Below are 20,732 nucleotides of genomic sequence, written 5' to 3' on the forward strand. Positions count from 1 at the left end.
TCTACACCATGAATTTAAAAAAAAAATCAATATTTAATATCATATTGTTTATGTCCCTCAAACGTTTTTCAAAAGGATTGAGCCTAAATCAAGACTCAGATATACTCATTCCAACTAACTTCTCTCTGGCTTATAAAGCACTTTCACCTGCAATACCACATTGTCCTGTTTGGCACGGGGCGCTATTGAGCCAGTTTGTATGCATGTTATCTCCTGGTATCACAGTGATTTTTTTAATTTTATTTTTTAGTTGGAACTGAAAAAACAGGGACTGTACCGAACGTGACGTCACGTTCGGGTGAAAATCAGTTTGGTCTGTTTTGAGACCAATTTACAGAAAACCCCAGATATGCTGTGAAAGCCTGAGTGTTCAAACTGGGGTGTTTTTTGGGATAGAAGAGAGGTAGGGGAGACCAAAAACACACAAAACAAAAAGAAAAGTTAAAATTCATGGTGTAGGCCCTTTAATGTCCCACTTGGGATGAGCCATTTTGACAACACTGAGGCCTTCTACAGGTCCTTCCAACAGGGTGCAGCAGATGTTCTACCAGTCTCTATAGCAGACTGGTCTTTGCTGAGGAGAGAATGAGGAGGAAGCTGCACGCTGTCCTGGAAAACCCCTCCCCTCTATAATGAGCTAGTGAAGATGAGGAGCATGTTCAGCCACATAGCCTTCATCGACACACCACAACATGATTTGGTCAGGCCTTTGTGCCAGTATCCATCAGGCTCCACTACAACGCTTGATTCTTGGAGCTATATAGAAGTATCTTTTTGACATTTTTAAATAATGTGTGTCCTAAGTTCGAGCTGGGGCACCGCCAACTCAGTGTATGAGTAGTAGCACGGCTTTGGTAAATAAAATGTGTGGTAAGTACTGGGAGGTGTGGCACTCCACCTCAGCAATCCTCGCACTGAGTTCTTGCACAAAGAAAAGGGGATAAACACCCTCTTTGCTTGGCTGATACAGACAATAAGCCACTCCAACTTGGTTTAAATAATCTTTCATAGGTCTGAAAGTTCTCTGCGACTCTAAGACTATTTACTTTGTCGTTTATTGACTAGAGTTCATGCTTCCTCTGCTTATTTCGATCTTGCAAGTCGCTCTGGATAAAAGCACACACACACACACACACACACACACACACACACACACACACACACACACACACACACACACACACACACACACACACACACACACACACACACACACACACACACACACACACACACACACACACACACACACACACACAACTTTCAGCAGCTTGTCATCACCGTCTATCAACCTTCCTCCACAACTCCAACCACGCAGCTTTACTTTGAAGCAATGACAACTTACACCACACATCCTTAAAGTGGGTGTTACTTAACCAGTGGACCACCAGTATCCCTTTCTACAAGCTCAGAGAGTGAGCTTTTAATCTGTCCCGATCTGGCTCTCAAAATTACATTTCCTTTGAGTGAGAGAGGATTTGAACCTGAGTCATATGAAGCAAGGCCCTAACCCACTCACTATAGCTGCTGCATTCTGAACAAACTGGAGGTTTGCAAAGAAAGTGTTACCAGTTCCAGTGTACAAACCTTTACAGTTACAGTCTCTAAGCTATAGGTGTTATCAAGTAATGCAGAAAGGAAAGTTTTAATCTCTGTGATTGTCCTAAGCTGCTATAAACAACATTGCACAGCTGTTCTAAGACGCACATCTACACTGACTGACATCACTGGTTTCTGCGATGTTTGGCAACACAGAAGGTATTATGATGATTTTGGATGCAGGGACACAGCAGCACAACGGTGTCTATTGTTGCCAAGGAACAGATGGAACGGAGAGGTTTTAGTCCAACATCCTCATAACAGTTCCATGAATAATCAGCCATCGCTGCAGGTTTACTTAGGATGTTATGCAATGGCTTGTGTAAACGTTATGTTTAAATAAGGTGAGTACGGTTCCTGCAAGTTGAACCAGGAGGGAGGGAGTAGACCATCACAGTATAATGGACATTTGGGGTATTAACTTTTCACTTTCAAGTGTGGTGTAGATAATTGTTAAACTGGACTTGTTTAAGTCTAGGCTTGTGTTCTGAGGTCCCAATAGATGCCGTTGTAAAGCTGTGTCTAGCTGTGTTTCGTGTGTCCAATATCTCTGAATTCAATCTGGTGAGTAAAATACTGTCATAACCGGCAAGAAAAAATATGACCCAGGTTTACAGGGACCCAAAATTCTCCTAGTGTTCTGTTTTCTGACATTGTACAGACTTTCTTATTATACACAAATAACAGCCACAAATGAGAGTCTGGAGAATATACATGGTGAAGAATATAGTTTTAGTGGCCAAAACATACCTTAAATGTTATTGTTATTGTTAGTATTATTATTAAAGGTAGGGTAAGTGATATTTTTTGGTTAAAACAAAAAGTATTTTGTTAAAAGGTTAAAATACTATATTCTGATAGTAATCATTGCTATATAGTGTTTTTTCAGTAACAGATGTCTCCCTGTCTCTCCAGCTCTTTAATAAACAGAAAATAAATTTTTCGGTAGGTGTCAAAATCTCAGCCAATCAGGAGAAAGTACCCATCTTTAAGCTTAATTTGTATAGTGTTCCAGTTCCAATTTTGTCTGCTCATTTCTTAGTGTCATCACTTCCAATTCCACTTGTTTAATCTGTATCCTGATTGAGTTCTCTGTCCTGGTTGGATAAAATTGGAAATGAAACTGAAACTGAAACGAAAATGCATTTTCTGTTTAATAAAGAGGTGGAGAGACAAGGAGACTCCTAATACTGAACAAACACTCTATAGCAATGAGTACTATCAGAATATAGAGCTATTTAACACTTATTTTAACCAAAGCAAATCACTTACCCTACCTTTAATAGTATTGTCCTTAAAACACTTGCATTCCGCTGGTTGGACCTGTATGCGTACTTGCGTAGTGACAAATAAAACTTGATTTATTTTTATCATCTCTAGGGGTGGGGATCAAAGGATTGCAGTGTCAGTCAGTCTGTCCAATACTTTGGTTCCAAACATGATCTCTCAAAATCTAATGTGTGGATTTACATGAAACTTACTGAACACGTTCATGAAGCCTGGAGGATGAGTCCTAACCTTTTGAATGACCCCTTGACCTTTCGCCCAACACCACCCTCAGGCCAGGGTTAGGGTTAGGGTACCGGCACTTTGCAGGTACTTTGCAGGACACTGACCTCTGTCTGGATCATGTTGATGCGTCGGGAACAGAGGGTTTTGACACAGTTGTAGATGTCCACCACGCCTTCACATTCAGCCATGTCCAGCATGACGTCCAGAACGATGTAGCAGCCTGTCCGTCCCGCCCCCATGCTGGAGAGAACACAAAACGTTGACATGATTCCATCGAGTGCTGGTCACCTCTTACATTCAGCCCCCAGAGAGACAGGGTGTGAGTGTGTGTGTGTTCAGGTACCGGAGAGACAGGGTGGGAGTGTGTGTGTGTGTGTGTGTTCAGGTACCAGAGAGACAGGGTGGGAGTGTGTGTGTGTGTGTGTGTTCAGGTACCAGAGAGACAGGGTGTGAGTGTGTGTGTGTTCAGGTACCGGAGAGACAGGGTGGGAGTGTGTGTGTGTGTGTGTGTTCAGGTACCAGAGAGACAGGGTGGGAGTGTGTGTGTGTGTGTGTGTGTTCAGGTACCAGAGAGACAGGGTGGGAGTGTGTGTGTGTGTGTGTGTTCAGGTACCGGAGAGACAGGGTGGGAGTGTGTGTGTGTGTGTGTGGTCAGGTACCAGAGACACAGGGTGGGAGTGTGTGTGTGGTCAGGTACCTGCAGTGCACCACCACAGGTCCGGCGTCGGGGGGCATGGAGCTCTTAACGCGCCGCAGGAAGGCCAGCAGTCCCGTGGCGTGGTAGGGAACGCCGTGCTCCGGCCAGGAGGTGAAATGGAACTGGCACACCTCGTGTTTGGCAGGGTAGCCTCTCTACACAAACAATTAGAGAGTGCTATCATGAGAACAGCCCGACGGCTTATACACCCAAAGGGCCATTCACACCAAGCACGATAACTAAAACGATAACTAGAAATAATTATGTCATTTAAAAAATCTTTCTAACTGAAGCGGAGTCCACACCACAACTATGACGCCAACGATAGAGGTGAGTGATATCGTTTGGATCACTTTCAGAGTGATTTCATGAATGATATCAACACTGACAGCCAATCAAAATCCATCAGAAGGACATCTGGGATGCAATCGGCCTCAGAATCAGTGTTGTTATTGTTAACGGAGATGAGAGGATGATTATGAACAGCTGAACGTTAGCTGGTCTTAGTTTAGCTGCCACTACCTCAGGTAGCATACAACCATCCCACCTCCTTAAAATTAATAGTCAGAGTCAGATTATCCATGTAGCCTATTGCATGTGTCTTTCAGCACCACAGATGCAGAGATCTCGCTGTGTGGGCTCTGACACAGCGGGACTTCGCATTGCGTTTGGTGGCACTGTAAACATAACATTATCGTTCACCAGTGTGGAGGCTCACATAGTTATCGTTCTACTTCATTCCTACTGACCGCCAGAGGCAGTGTTTTCAACACCTGGATATCATCGCGCGCTCGCGCATAGGTCGAATATTAATACCAACAAAGTCACTCGTGACCTGTGTACGCGCACGCCACCTATTTAGGTGCGGTGCACACAGCGTTCATCCTCTTTCATCTTTTCGCCTCCGTAAGCGTAGGTCGACCAACTACAAGCTGCGCGTGAAGTTTCGCAACCGACACGGTTGGAGCTACGGACTACGGTCCGTCCTCCAGAGACTGCGTAGCCTGTTTATATATTGGATTACCCCGTTCATAGGGGAAAGAACCGAAAAGGAGAGAAAAGGACAAGGAAAAAAGAGAGGAAGCATATAGTTGCAGCGACGGTGTATGGAGTTAGCGGCTGCTTGTTAGCATCCGTGGCTAACGACAATAACATCGAGGCAGTCCAGGCATGGAGCCATAGCTGTACATCGGCGACGGTGAGTGAATGTTTGACTGCTAGCCTAGCATTGGGAGTGCCTTTCGCTCCACTTCTGAAGGAAAGGAGGATTAGCGCTGAGAGTGTGTTTCGCTCTACCGCTTTAATATACCGCAAGCATTGGGAGTGTGTTTCGCTCCGCTGCTGCTGGTCACTGGACAAGAGAAAAAAAAAAGAAAAAAAAGCGTAACCACGGTGTGGCCCACTGTATTGTAACGTTAGCAATTAGCATTGGGAGTGTGTCTCGCTCCACTGCTGCTTGGTGCTGCCATGCTGGCGATGTACGCCGTCTGTAACACGTGCTCGGCTGCTCTGGGATCAGAGGATGGCCATGACCTATGCCCACACTGTCTTGGCATTGGGCATCTAAGACTAGCCTTGACGGAGGACGCTTGCGTTGATTGCAGTAGCATGTCTTTCGCTGAGAGGGAAGAGAGGTTGGCTATGGCTGAGGAGGATACCGAAGAGGTGCCTTCCTCAGGAATGCCAGTCTTGAGCCCTGTAGGGGGTCTGTCTAAGCGCCAGCGCCTAGGTACTGGGACCTCAGGCGCCAAGAGGAGACGTCAGGAGGATGATCCGTTGTCTCGCAAGGTGGACACATTGACCTCTGAGTTTGCTGAAATTAAAGCCCTTCTCCTCAACCTGCAGCCTGGTGCTCCCCGCACCGATGCTGTGGCCCCAGCTTCTCCACTCCAGGTTAGAGATGGGAACTATGGCCATGATACTGTCGATGTTGCTGATCAACATGAGGACGATGCCATGTCTATTGCAGCCTCGGACTCCCAGTTTGCGTCCGGAACGGAAAAGCATGAGGACCTGGAGGAAGAGGGCGGGGGCGGGTCCCCCACCCGCTCAGTGACAGGCTCTCAGGGGTCTGGAGCAGATGCTCATGGGCCTGGGTTCCATGCAGCTAGGGAGGCCGTTCAGCTGGCCTTGGCACAGCTTGGACTGGATGCCCCCCCAGGGGAGGCCCCCCCTCCTAATGCCTTCTTCAGGCACGCTCAGCAGTCCTCCTTCAGTGTGCCACCGTCTGAGGACTTCATCAAGGAGCTTCAGCGATGTTGGTCAGATCCCAGGGCCAAGGCCAGTCTCCACCTGTCACAAGACTGCAGGGCCTTGGCGTCCATGGACAAAGCGGGGGAGTATGGGTTAGACCGCGTGCCGGCTATAGACCCTGCCATTGCATCCTTAATACTGTCCCCAGATGAGGCCCTCAGACCGGATGCTCGTTGTCCACGAGCACAATGCAGGGTCACCGATGACTACCTCACCAGGAGCTACGATATAGCAGCTCGGGCGGCTCGTATCGGAAATTCTCTTTCCCACCTTATACTGGCCCTAGACCAGTCCCTCCGCACGGCGGGGGGTGACGCCCCGTCACAGAGCCTGAGTGAGGCCTCACTCCACGCTTTCGCTTATATGGCGAGGGAACTTGGCAGACTGATGTCCACGCTGACTTTGGCTCGTCGCCAGGTGTGGCTCGCCCAGTCCCCGTTGTCGGAGGGGTGCAGGAGGACACTCCGCACACTACCTGTCATTCCAGGCCAGATGTTTGGGCCCGCAGCTCAAGAGGCCCTGGAGCGTAGTGTTCAAGCGAACAGGTCCAGGCGCCAGTACGCGGACTTACGCCCAGCACCGTCACCTCAGCCTAGACGCACGGGCACTCCTTACCCAGCAGCTGGGGGCCAGAGCTCCTCGGGAGCCAGACGTCCCTTTCCTCGGCAGGGCCAACCCCAACAGGGCCCCCAAGAGCCTTCTTTCCGGCCGCCCACAGGCAGGGCTCCTAGGCGTGGGGCCCCTGCCGGCCGATCCTCTAAACCAGTCCAGGACCGGGGGAGTCGGAGGTGACTCTCCCGACCCGGGCCCCAGCCGGTTCACCCCACAACATCTCAGCCGCTGGGAAGCCTTGACTTCAGACCCTTGGGTGGTGGCAACGCTGTCCAAGGGTTACAGGATTCAATTCAATCGTCGGCCCCCAAGTTTCACAGGGGTACGGATGACGGTGGTCGACGACCCGCTGAGGTCTCAAGCCCTCAGCCGGGAGATTTCAGAGCTCCTAGAGAAGAGAGCCATAGAGTATGTACCTGGTTCAGCTCAGCTAAGAGGGTTCTACTCCATTTATTTCCTTATTCCGAAGAAGGACGGCGGCCTTCGGCCGATCCTCGACCTCAGGCGGTTGAATCAGTACCTGAAGGTTTTTCGTTTCCGAATGCTGCGCACAGTGGATGTTCTCCAGACTGTGGCAGAGAACGATTGGTTCACAAGCATCGACCTGAAAGATGCTTATTTCCATGTGCCAATAGCACCACACCACAGACAGTTTCTCCGCTTTGCTTTCAAGGGGCGGGCTTATCAGTTCCGGGTGCTCCCATTCGGGCTCTCTCTCGCCCCCCGGATCTTCACCAGATGCGTAGCGGCGGCGCTTGCTCCGCTGCAGGCCAGAGGCATGCGGATCCTCCCGTACTTAGACGATTGGCTGGTATGTGCTTCGAACCAAGAGCAGGCACTCAGCGATACGTCCACCCTTCTGGCCCATGCCGCACGGCTGGGGCTCACGGTGAATCTCGCCAAGAGCTCTCTGGCTCCCAGTCAAACTGTGGTGTTCATCGGCATCGCCCTCAATTCAGTTTCAATGCGGGCCTGCCCCTCCCCACGGAGAGTGGACGACATTGTGGCCCTTGTCGCTCGTGTACGGGGAAGTACAAGGCCGACATACGGCCTGCTCCTTCGTCTGCTGGGCACATTGATTGCGGCATCCGCAATTGTGCCCCTAGGACTCCTTTCGTTGCGCCCCCTGCAGCGGTTGGTCAACGGCTTGGGCCTCGACCCCAAGAGGCACCAGAAAAGACTGGTGAGGAACTCCAGCCAGTGCCGTCGGCTGCTAGAACCCTGGAGAAGGAGGGCGAGTCTATGCCGGGGCGTCGCCATGGGCTCACTGCCCTCTCGCCGGGAGATAGTGGTGACGGATGCATCTCTCTCAGGCTGGGGGGCTGTGTGGAATCACAGGACCATAAGAGGAACCTGGGGCCCTCAGCAGGGGCTACTACATATAAATGCGCTGGAGCTCCGTGCAGTGTACTTAGCCCTCAAGCATTTCCTTCCCGCCTTGGAAGGGAAACATGTCCTTGTCCGATCAGACAATACGTCAACGGTCTACCATGTGAACCATCAGGGAGGTGTCAGGTCCAGGCAGTCTCTGCAGGAGGCTCAGAGACTCCTCCAGTGGGCCTTTCCTCGCCTGGCCAGTCTCAGGGCAGTACATCTGCCAGGTGTTCACAACCAGGCTGCAGATATGCTTTCTCGCCAGAGTCCTCCTCCAGGCGAGTGGAGGTTGGACCCCTCAGTGATTCAGGAGATCTGGGAGAGGTACGGGAGAGCAGAAGTGGATCTGTTTGCTTCAAGCACATCAACACACTGTCGACTGTGGTTCTCCCTGTCGGATCCAACCAGTCCATTGGGGCAGGACGCATTAGCTCACCCATGGCCCCTAGACTGCCTCCTGTACGCATTCCCTCCAATTCCACTGCTCGGGCTGACGCTTCACAGAATAGCCACATGCGGTCACACGGTGCTGCTGGTGGCTCCATACTGGCCGGGGAGGATATGGTTTCCCATGATCCGACGGCTTCTCAACGGAGCGCCTTGGCCTCTCCCGTCGAGACAGGACCTCCTGTCGCAAATAGGGGGCAGCATTTGGCATCCCCAGCCAGATCGCCTCCGGCTTCATGTATGGCCCCTGAGGGGCCGGATTCACTGCTGAACTCCTGCGATCAGGCGGTTGTCCATACCTTGCTGAACGCTCGTGCACCCTCCACTAGAGCGCTGTACTCTAACAGATGGAAATTGTTCCGTAGTTGGTGTGAGGGCCAACAAGTGGATCCAGTCAGGTGCTCGGTACCAATACTGCTCCGCTATGTACAGACATTGTTGGTTAAGGGGCTCTCAGCCTCTACAATGAAGGTGTATATTGCCGCCATTTCGGCTCAGCACGAGCCGGTGGACGGTCGTACTGTGGGATCCCATCCTTTTGTGAGTCGCTTTCTGAAGGGGGCTCTTAGATTGCGCCCCCCGCATGTCACTCGGGTGCCCTCGTGGGACTTGCCTACGGTCTTGGAAGCCCTGTGTTCTCCACCGTTCGAGCCGCTGGAGCGGGCGGATCTCAGGTGGCTGTCTGTTAAAACCGCCTTCCTCCTTGCCATTACATCTGCCAAGCGAGTGGGGGAACTCCAGGCCCTGTCTGTCGCCAGGGACTGTATGAGGTGGACTTCGGATGGGTCTGGGGTTACTATGTGGCCCAACCCCTCCTTTCTCCCAAAGAGGCTTTCAGCCTTCCATATCAACCAGCCTGTCGGATTGACGGCTTATGCCCCACAGCCGGGGGCAGAGGGATCGCATCCTGATCGTGGGTTGCTGTGCCCCATCCGGGTCCTGAGGCAGTATGTGGATGTGACTTCTGTGTTTCGGAAGTCTGACGCACTGTTTCTCTGTTATGGAGGGCACAGGAAAGGGTGTGCTCTGTCCAAACAACGACTCTCTCACTGGATTGTTGATGCCATTCTGCAGGCCTACGAACGCAAGGGTTTGCCTGTTCCTCCTGTGAGATGTCATTCAACCAGGAGCGTGTCCACCTCCTGGGCTGCATTGAGGGGTGTCCCACTGGCTGACATATGTGCGGCAGCAGCGTGGGCCTCTTCCTGCACGTTTGCCCGCTTCTACAGGGTGAATGTGGCCGCCCCTCATCCCATGGCGATGGCGGTGCTGTCGGCCTCTTCTACCTGCAACTGATGGTCAGGTAAGGGCAGGTTCCTCGTGACTATGTTGGTATTAGTCATCCAGGTGTTGAAAACACTGCCTCTGGCGGTCAGTAGGAATGAAGTAGAACGAGAGTTATGCATATAACTAAGGTTCTACGAATTCCGGATGACCGCCAGAGTTGACTGTCACTCGGAATCTCGTTCTCGACGAAAAGATTTCATGAGGATGAACGCTGTGTGCACCGCACCTAAATAGGTGGCGTGCGCGTACACAGGTCACGAGTGACTTTGTTGGTATTAATATTCGACCTATGCGCGAGCGCGCGATGATATCCAGGTGTTGAAAACACTGCCTCTGGCGGTCATCCGGAATTCGTAGAACCTTAGTTATATGCATAACTCTCGTTATAGTTACTGTGCTTGGTGTGAACGGCTTTTAACCATGGTGTTTGCTGGAAGAACGCCACAAACAGAAAATCCTGTTAAGTCGCCAAGTGGGACCAGACGGAAAAGTGAACGCATGTCGGAAACTATGACAGAACGCAAGCTGTTTGCATGCTGTGTTTTTGGAGGTGCAAAGTGGTACAGAGAGGGTGCAGATGGTGTAGTTTGCATGATGTGTTTTAGAGGTGTCAGGTGGTATATACGGTACGGTTGGCATTGTAACTGAGATGTGGGTGGCATGGTCCAGGTTTTATTCAACAATACAACATGTGTGAGTGGGTACCTGTCAGAGGATGAGCATGTCCACATGATTTTTGCACGAAAAACACATTTTACCCACTTCCTTACACCTGTAGAGCTGTGATGTGACAAGAAAGTTGGATTCTGATGCATTTTCATATTTTTGTGTGGGATGCATTTCTTCTCCTTTTTTGTGAAGTCTTGTCTTGGTGATTGTGGTCTTTTGTTAGTTTTGTCTTTCAAGACGGGTCTATTTTGGTTTAAAGGTCATGTAGTGAATAGTCTTGATGTTGATGTGCTGTGTGTGTGTGTGTGTGTGTGTGTGTGTGTGTGTGTGTGTGTGTGTGTGTGTGTCTCACCCTCTCCATAGCAAAGGTGCGCACGGTGTATTCTGATAGAGTTTCAGTCTTCAGCAGCGTTATCTTGATGTCTCCATACAGTTCACTGTCATCAGGCCAGTACTTACAGCACTTCATCTGGAGAAACAAACACACAGTATTTGAGTGTGTGTGTGTGTGTGTGTGTGTGTGTGTGTGTGTGTGTGTGTGTGTGTGTGTGTGTGTGTGTGTGTGTGTGTGTGTGTTCACGCGCACATACACAATGGTAAGATTTACCTATCCTACATTCAGACACACTGCTTCATTCAGATCAGCCCAAAAGTCTATAATGAAAGAGAGAATTTGGGATACGTTATAAACCCGTGGAGGAAGATTCTGTTTCAACTTCGCCCAGCTGATGGCTACTCAGAGGGTTACGATGTGCGCTCGGGGGGAGCAGTTAGGGGTTACGTGTCTTTCTCAGGGACACTTCGGCTCAAAGACTGGGGCTGGGAGGCTAACCGGTGACCTTCGGATTACCAGATGGACTCTAAGCTACAGCCGTCCTCTCATAATAACGGTGGGAATTCATCCGCGTGTTCAACGCCAGTGAGTCATGGAGGGGCTGTGTGTCACATGGACTGTATTTCTGTACCAAATGTGCATCACTGTGGCACAGGGTCAAACATTCAATAGATTGCATGAAATAATAGGCTGTTATCAGAGGCAGCAGGGACGGCTGCTGCCATCAGAACATCCAGGACACGGCGTACGAGGGGGCGTGCATCAGGGCTCTGACCTTGGAGCACCGTCATCAAAGTAACTGGTGATTACTCATGGCTCTCTGCTGGGACCGGGAAGACACTGTACCATCCACCAAGGAGAGCTACAACTGCTGCTCTGATATATCTACTGCATATAACAAATGATAAAGGGCAGCTCCATAAATACATGTTGCCTCCATCTGTCTTCCCAGATGGGAGGTTTGGTCAGAGGTACGTACCCTGCCCACCTCCACCAGCTTGGTGATCATGACGATGCTGAAGCAGTTCTCCTGCCACACCATTCTCCAGAAGTCATAGATCATCTCCTGCTTGGGACCTGTGGAGGAGGTGCGCACGCAAACAGGTAAGGGAGGACATGGAGACAAAGCAAGAGGTGGAGGAGGAGAAAGGAGGTGAGAAGAAAAAGATGGAGGTGAAATTGACGTTCAGAAAGAAGTAGAGAGGCACAGAAGCAGACAGGGGTGAAGAAGTGGAGTTAAATAAAAAGATGGAGGCACGGAAATAGATGGAGACACATAAATAAAAGGAGGCACAGAAGGAGACAGAGGTGCAGACAGAGGAGAGGATGTGGGGGGTGGAGAGATGAGCCATAAGTCAGGGCAACTAGCAGCAATAACCATCAACACAGACACGCTGTAATCCATGCCAGAGAATAGAGTAACAAGGTGTCATTTGTGAACTATTGTCCATTCTGTGTTCTTCTCCTACTGGGAGAAATGTCATTTCAATATACCCACAAATCCTAAACAAAGCCCTGCGTTGGCTCACCGAGGCGCCGTTTGCTGACACAAATCACAGTCCCCGGGGCAGATGACACTTTCATTGATTTCATTACACTGTGCCTCTGATAATATCACAAGGCTCTATCTCATACTGGCTGCTGAGCTGGTTATGCTATGTCTTTTTAATGATCAACATGTCCCTTCATTTTTAACACTTTTTGACACCCACACAGCTTCATAGGAACACTGTGTGACATCGCCTGGAACAGATTCACATGACCTTCACTGAAGGTCACACCTTATCAGTCCTGTTACATGATTGGATGGTGACACCAAACAGCGCTTTGTATTCTTTCTCTTACAAATGCACGCCTCCAGTTTAAGTCAACAATGGATGCTCGGATTTACTTGTTATTTTAATCATTCGAAGTATGAAGTTATGACTTATAATAAAATCCTCTATGCCAATATGAATGGCATTTAAACTTCTGGTTATGCTCTGTTCTGAAAGGCTTCTTCAAATGGTGGTATTGCATCATAAAAAACAAAGCTGGTGAAACAGTGAGGAGTAGCGGTGCCACACATTTACATCTACGGCTTAAATAACATCTGACAGCGAATCCAACCCAAAAACAGACACATCTGATCCACCAAAACGCCCACAAGTACAGCAACATTTGGGCCAACGGAGGGCTTTGATCTTAACAGACGAAATCAATGTTAAGCAAAATCAAATTAGAGCAGCACTTGTACTTCTTTGCAGCATTATTTCCTTCTACCTCCGTCTTAACAAGAAATGGGTTTGTGCCCTGGGCTCTGTGAAGGCTGAGAGACACAGAGAAACATTCATTTAGCTGCCTTTTTAAAAGGAAATAATAATACCACACGACAGCAGCTCCCGACTACAGTTTTGCCTTCATAACAGCGTAGTCTGGGCTGTACTGTGGCGAACAGCGAGGCGAGCAGACATCAGTATCTGGCTCAATCTCCACTTCCCAGTTTGGCAAATCACGGCACCAGCCTCCGCACGCACCGCTGAAATCACAAGTTTATTTCTCCAGCGTCAGCCGGGCCCAGTAACAACATCACCAGAGGGGGGTGTGGGAGAAATAGACGCTGATTGATCCCATCGACGTGCATGGCACACCGCGCTGTGCTTTCAGACGCCGCAGCACACCGGCTCTCGGGGCGAGGAGCGAACTTGCCGTTTCGCTGCCTCCTCATCCGTCTCCCTTCCTCATCCAACTCCTCCCACACCTTCATCCTGGGCAGAATACAGAATGGGGCCCATGCAGAGAGCCTGCTGCTCTCCTACACAGGAACATGTGGCTCCAGGCTCAACTCGTTGGATCGGCTTCTATGGGCCTCTGCAGCAAGCAGCCCACAGAGAGGCAGGCTATTCATATGCAAACACCCACCGCTGATGCATTTCACTGAATACTGTACGACTTATGTTTAAAACACTTGCGCACGCAAGTGTTTTAAACATAAGTCGTACAGTATTCAGTGTACCATAGAGTACTGTGTGTGTGTGTGTGTGTGTGTGTGTGTGTGTGTGTGTGTGTGTGTGAGAGTGTGTGCACACACGCATGTGCACGCACATCACAAAGTAATGCAGACAGATGGTGTGAGAGACCGAGGGAGAGGGGTGTCGGAGTGGGGTGGGGGGAGGGTGTGAAAGTGTGCGTGAGAGAAAAGGAGACAATTTCATGACTTAATGTTTTTGTGAAGCAGTAAGGTTGCAACCAAAGACAAAAGACAGACAGAAATCAGAGGGGGATTACGCACTGAAGAAACACACTGACTGAATAAACAGGAGCGGTCTAGTTGTGTTTATTTGTGATGGTGAAATGCGTCTTTGTGCCTGGGGTGTGCAGGTGACGTAATAACTTATAAAACGTACAGAATGATAATGCACCACCGCCTGTCCTCTGTAGAAGAGAGAAACAAAGTAACCATTTCACACAGAGACACAGTCGGTGGCGTAACAGCGTCAGACTGACTGACAGTTACAGTGAGTCATTATGGGAGCGTTTGGTGGGGGATCGGAGAACACGGCGGTTGTCAGGAGACAGCCAGCTGTAGCGTGATGGAACATCGGCTCCCCTGTTGTTTACACATTAATTATTCAAACAGCTCATTTCAATATCGACAGCCGGTGTGTTCAGAAGGAAGACCGGTCCAAACAAATGCTTTTGCGTCCTCACAAACATGAAAACACTGTGCACGCCATAGTTATGTGGTATAATGTACCGTATGCGGGCATGAGACTCACCTTGGGTGGCGATGAAGTGGTTGGATCGCTGGTAGCCCTGTATAAAGTTGACAGGAGGAGAGGAAAGAGGTTGGAGGAAACGGAGAGAGTGTGTCAATAATTATAAAAATCACAATACAAACACGGAGTCGAATTTTGTCCCACTCTCTCTCCATTTCCAGCATTAACTCATCTCGTATTGGTCTAAGAGCTTGGAGACGGTAGCAGCAATATGTAAAAATGTCTGCTGCACTTATAGATTGAATGAAAAATATTTCACAGCCCACAGAAACTAATTTGTGCTCTGCCATCGACGATTGCTTTTTATCGAGGAGACACTTGCTTGTCTTTTGTTGTGGTATCTCACTCAAAATCATGAAATGATGATCTTTGTCCCTGCCGGCGTCATTATGAACAGAGTGAGAGAAGCTGCATGTTAATGGTTCTCATTTCATTGTATGTGGTTTTGCATGTGGTAGTGTATCACAGTACAATACAGTTCCTAAAATGAGTGACTCTGACTGATCTGGCTGAACGTCTCTTTCTCCTCAGCTCTGCCATATTAACAGCTATGATACTTAATTAATAGCTATGATTATCAAACTCATCTTCATATACTGTAATTGGTCCTCACTCATGCTCATAACAAGATGTCACAATTTACAGTCTTAGTACGCTGAAATAGAAGCCATTGTTCTTGCGATAATAAAAAAAATATGTTTGAAATCTTAGCAAAACTGTCTAACGATGGTAGGTACTGTAGGTTTCTGAATTGTCCACGGACCTCCTCTGAGACACAGAGCAAGTAGAAAGTATTTTACAATCTTACAGTGTGAGGACCAATTATATGAAGATAGGTTGAAAATGGGTGAGCTCCTCATTGAAGCTTGGCATTGCTCGTATGTAAAGTGATTCCAACTCCTGCATACACATAATGCACACACGTACCTACATCGACACTTGCACATAAAATTGCAGCCAGGCAGCCAAACAAAATTACATTGTGCAACTGTCATGGATATCAGAATAAAGTTGAGATGGACGGCCATTGCTATGGAAAAGTGCAGTGACCATGATTCCCATGAGCCTTTTGGTGCCGAACTCCCACAGACCAACCCGTTTCATGTCTGTTGCCTTGGCAACCATGGTGCCCAAGGGGAGGCAAACAAGGACACAAATGTGCAAAACAAGGATGGAAAGGAAAAGGATAACATGCAAAAGCCTACTGTACGCACTTGACACCACACAAAGCAATCAATTGCATCCAAAAGAAAGAATGTTTTTCTAAAGTGCTTTTTAAAAATGTCTCCCTTTTCTCAGCCAACATCTTCAGAATAGGACCGAAGAAAATCGAAATTCAGTGTGTGCACAAAAGATTAGTTTAAAATCTCCCAAAGGACTTAAAAGAATACTCCACTGTTTTTCAAGCTTATCTCAATGTATTTGACCCTGGTCCTTCTCTGTATAGTAGGAGGAATACTAAAATACCAATAATGCTTCACTCTAATGTTACAACATCCTGACTTGGAATATGCTGTATGGTCCGATTCTTCCTCACTGGTGGTCTCTTGCTTGGCCAGGGCAGCGGTCATAGATGCCTGAGCTTCTGCCTCTCATTGCTGGATTTTTAGGGGGAAATGTGTTTTAGTTCATACGAGTTGGGAATGGGGCTGGGGTCCAGAATCGGAGGAATGGGTTCCATCACTTTTGGAACCGTTTCCGGAACCGTTTTTTATCACACTGTCAGAGCTTGTATGTGGACTTTTCGTCTGCTATACAATAACAATACCGGTGGTTCTAAAACAAAAAAAATTCAAGGACCACCATAACTCTGAGAGTGTACAAATGGAACCAAATGGACCCGTAAGGGTCCATTTGGTTCCATTTGTGCTCTCTCAGAGTTACAGTCCTGTAAGGTTTCATTTGGAACCCCCTATAGGAATCTTTAAGGGAACCGTTAAGGAATCAAAATCGGTAAAATAGATCCAAACCCTAGTTGGGATATTGTACTCCGCCGTCGTCATAGGCACACACTGGGACTTTGTAAAGCCAGTGCTGGAGTCATGGTGTGAACTCGCAGCCATTCAGTATATATTTCATTCATTACTCACACCGGACAGATTGAGTTGAGAAAACAGGGGAGTGCTCCTTTAAGACAAACATAGAAGGTGTCATGGTTTGACATGGGAAAGAAAATACATATTCTGTGCTAGCATGCCGTGTGCCTAACATCTGCTAACTGTCTGTTAACGTGCGACAGGAACCCTGCAGTGCTGTGCCGTGTATCTCCACTGGCTTTGAGCGAAATCTACATATGCATGATGTGACCTAGTGGATTCTTCTACATACAGTACTGTATGTATGATGTGACCTAGTGGATTATTCTATGCATGATGTGACCTAGTGGATTCTTCTACATATGTATGATGTGACCTAGTGGATTCTTCTATGTATAATGTGACCTAGTGGATTCTTCTACATATGCATGATGTGACCTAGTGGATTCTTCCACATATGTATGATGTGACCTAGTGGATTCTTCTACATATGTATGATGTGACCTAGTGGATTCTTCTACATATGCATGATGTGACCTAGTGGATTCTTCTACATATGTATGATGTGACTTAGTAGATTCTTCTATGTATAATGTGACCTAGTGGATTCTTCTACATACAGTACTGTATGTATGATGTGACCTAGTGGATTATTCTATGCATGATGTGACCTAGTGGATTCTTCTACATATGTCTGATGTGACCTAGTGGATTCTTCTATGTATAATGTGACCTAGTGGATTCTTCTACATATGCATGATGTGACCTAGTGGATTCTTCCACATATGTATGATGTGACCTAGTGGATTCTTCTACATATGTATGATGTGACCTAGTGGATTCTTCTACATATGCCTGATGTGACCTAGTGGATTCTTCTACATATGCATGATGTGACCTAGTAGATTCTTCTATGTATAATGTGACCTAGTGGATTCGTCTACATATGCATGATGTGACCTAGTGGATTCTTCTATGTATAATGTGACCTAGTGGATTCTTCTACATATGCATGATGTGACCTAGTGGATTCTTCTATGTATAATGTGACCTAGTGGATTCTTCTACATATGCATGATGTGACCTAGTGGATTCTTCTACATATGCATGATGTGACCTAGTGGATTCTTCTACATATGCATGATGTGACCTAGTGGATTCTTCCAAATATGTATGATGTGACCTAGTGGATTCTTCTGTGTGGAGTCTCTCTGCCAGGCCTGATTCAGGATGCACCAACATAAACATCTAACTCCAGGTGAGGATCTGATTACACATGAAAGAAGGGAGGTAAAGAGCAGCCACAGCCAGTTTGGATCAAAAACTCAGAGGAATTGCAGTGGTCATGAAGGCTTAGCAGCTCATAGCAGGGGAGAGAGGAAAGGATGGGGGGATGGGGGGGGGCTGCTATGGGAGATGAGCCATGGAGAGCTGGCAGGGACACAGAGGGTAGAGCCCTGCATCGAGAGCGGCGGTCCCGCGGGAGCCGACGTAAATCTTGCGACAGCAGGCGGTTTTTAGATGCCTGCAGGCGGAAATGGGCGATCAAAAAACAACAACCTACAAGTCCCGCAAAATCCTGCAATAAACCTTGATATACGTATAGCGCAACTGAAGCATGTGTGGGCGTGTTTGACTTTAACATGATACGAACACGTTTATCTTACGGCTAAACGCAGAGAGCATCATTTTGAAACGTTGTTCCCGACAGGTATATGCAAAATGCATCTATTTAATGACCTAACTGTCATGCAGTAAATCCAGCCGAGCCCACTGTGTCGCTGTCCGTGGTGCTGTAATGGCCGTATCTCTCTGTCTGTCTCTCTCTCTCTCTCCCTCTCACACTCTGTGTTTGTGTTTGCAATGTTATTGGGGCCAAATATAAATAATTCAGGATTTTGCGGGACTAAATAGCACTTCTATATTTATTGCGGGTGGGAGCAGCAGTCAGAAATTTACCATAAACCATTGTGGGCACGGACAGGAATGGCCAGAAATCCACTGGGAGCGGGACTAAGAAAACAGTTCCGCACAGGGCTCTAACAGAGGCAATAGATGAGGGTTGTGTGTGTGTGTGTGTGTGTGTGTGTGGGGGGGGGGGGAGGGGAGATGGGGTAGATGGAAAGAGAAGAGAAGCCAAATACTTACTTCCCTGTTTATCCGAATCTAAGAGACGCCAAAAGTTGGGAATGGGGGAGGGGAAATAAAAGAAAGAGAGAGAGAGAGAGAGAGAGAGAGAGAGAGAGAGAGAGGAGAGGGAAGGAGGGGAGGAAACAAGAGCTAGTTATAGTGATCACAGTAGAGTGGGAGAGGGAGATGAAATGCTTTGAGAGGAGAAGCAACAAGCCACCTGTGGAGACAATCATCTTCAAAAAAGAGTCATGACGTCACAGGGTTTTATAACGAGAATGTTTTGTTCCACTCTCTCAAAGTCTTGGGAAGGCGCCGGCATCTGACAACATAAAGTCCATCATGCCTGGTTCCATTCCAGTTGGAGATCTTTGTGACATTTTCTTTCCTCTTAACCTTTGGGAAAGGGTCCATCTACGGTGACCTACAGTATATAGGTGCCTTCCATTAATAACATAGAATCAGGGGTCAGTGCAAAGACATGCAGGCAGTGCTGTAGACAGCACGCTTAACCCATTCATACTGTGTCATTTTAGATTTTTAGGTAGAACCATTATCTTATACTTTGGGCTATTCAAAAATAGCAGATCTACAAGCTCATAGCGCGGCACGAGTGCCACGCAACAAGCTTGTAGATTTGTTTTTGAAAAATCGTGAAAATGTGTGCAAATCTTTGAATATATGTTTTTTAAAGCAATTTTTTTTTAAACTCAAGTCTTTGCTTCTGGGGAGATTCTACAAATGTCTTCTAAATCCTAACAGTTTTTTTGAAAATAACTTATGTTGTTATATATATCAGTGGTTCTCTAACTTTTTCCATGTCAAGGACCACCCAATATATGTATTTATCCGCGGATCCCCCCATCTCAAAATATTTTGTTCCAGTAACCCCCCCCCCCAGAAGCAAAGATTTGAGTTAAAAATGTCTGCTGTCCAGCAGCAACCAGCTAACTCTAAAACTACAAGCTCATAGCGTGTAGATCTTGAGCTTGTATATCTGCTATTTTTGAATAGCCAAAGAAATCCAAAATGACACAGATGCGTTCCCGGAATGAATGCCTTAATGACACCAGAGAGCTTTCATTCTGTAATGGAGTCTCTCTCAAGAGAGCAGGCACTGAACTGCTGCAACAAGCAGTGAAGTTAAATAGCTCCTCTTCAAACCCTCTCCACCCACATAACACTGCTTCGTCAGGCATCTACAACCAATCCAGTCCTCATTGTCCACCTTCCATTCATTTTGGTGAAAACAAAGGGCCCTAATACAGTATTCAGAGAGTAGAGCAAGCCCTATCGAACCCCTTCGCTTTCACATCTGTCATAAGCACTTAACTTGACCCACACTGTGCTAAAACTGAGCCTGCTTTCTGAAAGACAGGCTTTTCCAGTGCCACCTCTGAATGACCTTTACTTGCTGAGCTAACAGCAGATCTCAAAGTAAAAACGTGTTTGTTCTTCAGAACCTGTAGGTTCATAGGGTACAAATCTGCTGTGATGTGATGCAACAGGTGCTACGCTGTGCTGCTGGGATTGAGAGAGGCTTGCTGAGATCCTCACTCTGTGTGATCAAAACCAACAACAGATGAGAGGATCAAGCCTGTTCTATTGGAGCCAACTGCGGCACCATACGGTGGGTAGGGCACATACCACATAGGCTCTAATGCCTCTGATACCAGCGAGTTCGACAGGTTCGATTCCCAGGCAGGCCGGACCATTTTTGCTGCATATCACTCTCCGACTCTCTTTCTGTTTCCTGTCTCTCTCCACTGTATGAATAAAGGCAGATAAGCCCCACAATATCTTAAAGGTTTCATGACATTCATTTTCATTTTTTTTAATTTTTTTTATTATGATCACAATTACACCCCAAAAAAACGGAACTTTTCCACTGAACATTCAGTGGATTTTCGGTGGTCTGGGGTTTTCTGAACAATATGCTGTGATTGGCCCCTGGACTTTGACGTCATAGTCCATTAATCCCGCCCCCTCTCCTCCCCGCCCATCCCCTATCCTTCTCCTTTTGG

At 47.7% G+C, this 20,732-nt stretch overlaps 1 protein-coding gene across 1 annotated transcript in view; it reads right to left on the reverse strand.

Annotated features, from left to right (window-relative positions):
* The window catches only part of LOC308094550 (receptor-type tyrosine-protein phosphatase U-like), a gene marked incomplete at its 3' end in the record, with an annotated part of 148,486 nt that overhangs the window by 5,611 nt on the left and 122,143 nt on the right, over positions 1-20,732 (reverse strand). Inside the window, exons 20-25 of the mRNA XM_080441274.1 lie at positions 18,727-18,744; positions 14,543-14,579; positions 11,764-11,861; positions 10,803-10,919; positions 3,809-3,963; positions 3,216-3,351 (exon numbers count right to left, since the gene is read on the reverse strand). Of these exons, the coding sequence (XP_080297400.1) occupies positions 3,216-3,351; positions 3,809-3,963; positions 10,803-10,919; positions 11,764-11,861; positions 14,543-14,579; positions 18,727-18,744 (561 nt within the window). The remainder of the gene's footprint in view (positions 1-3,215; positions 3,352-3,808; positions 3,964-10,802; positions 10,920-11,763; positions 11,862-14,542; positions 14,580-18,726; positions 18,745-20,732) is intronic.

Source organism: Gymnoscopelus braueri, assembly GCF_963280865.1.
Source record: "Gymnoscopelus braueri genome assembly, chromosome: 11".
NCBI lineage: Eukaryota > Metazoa > Chordata > Actinopteri > Myctophiformes > Myctophidae > Gymnoscopelus > Gymnoscopelus braueri.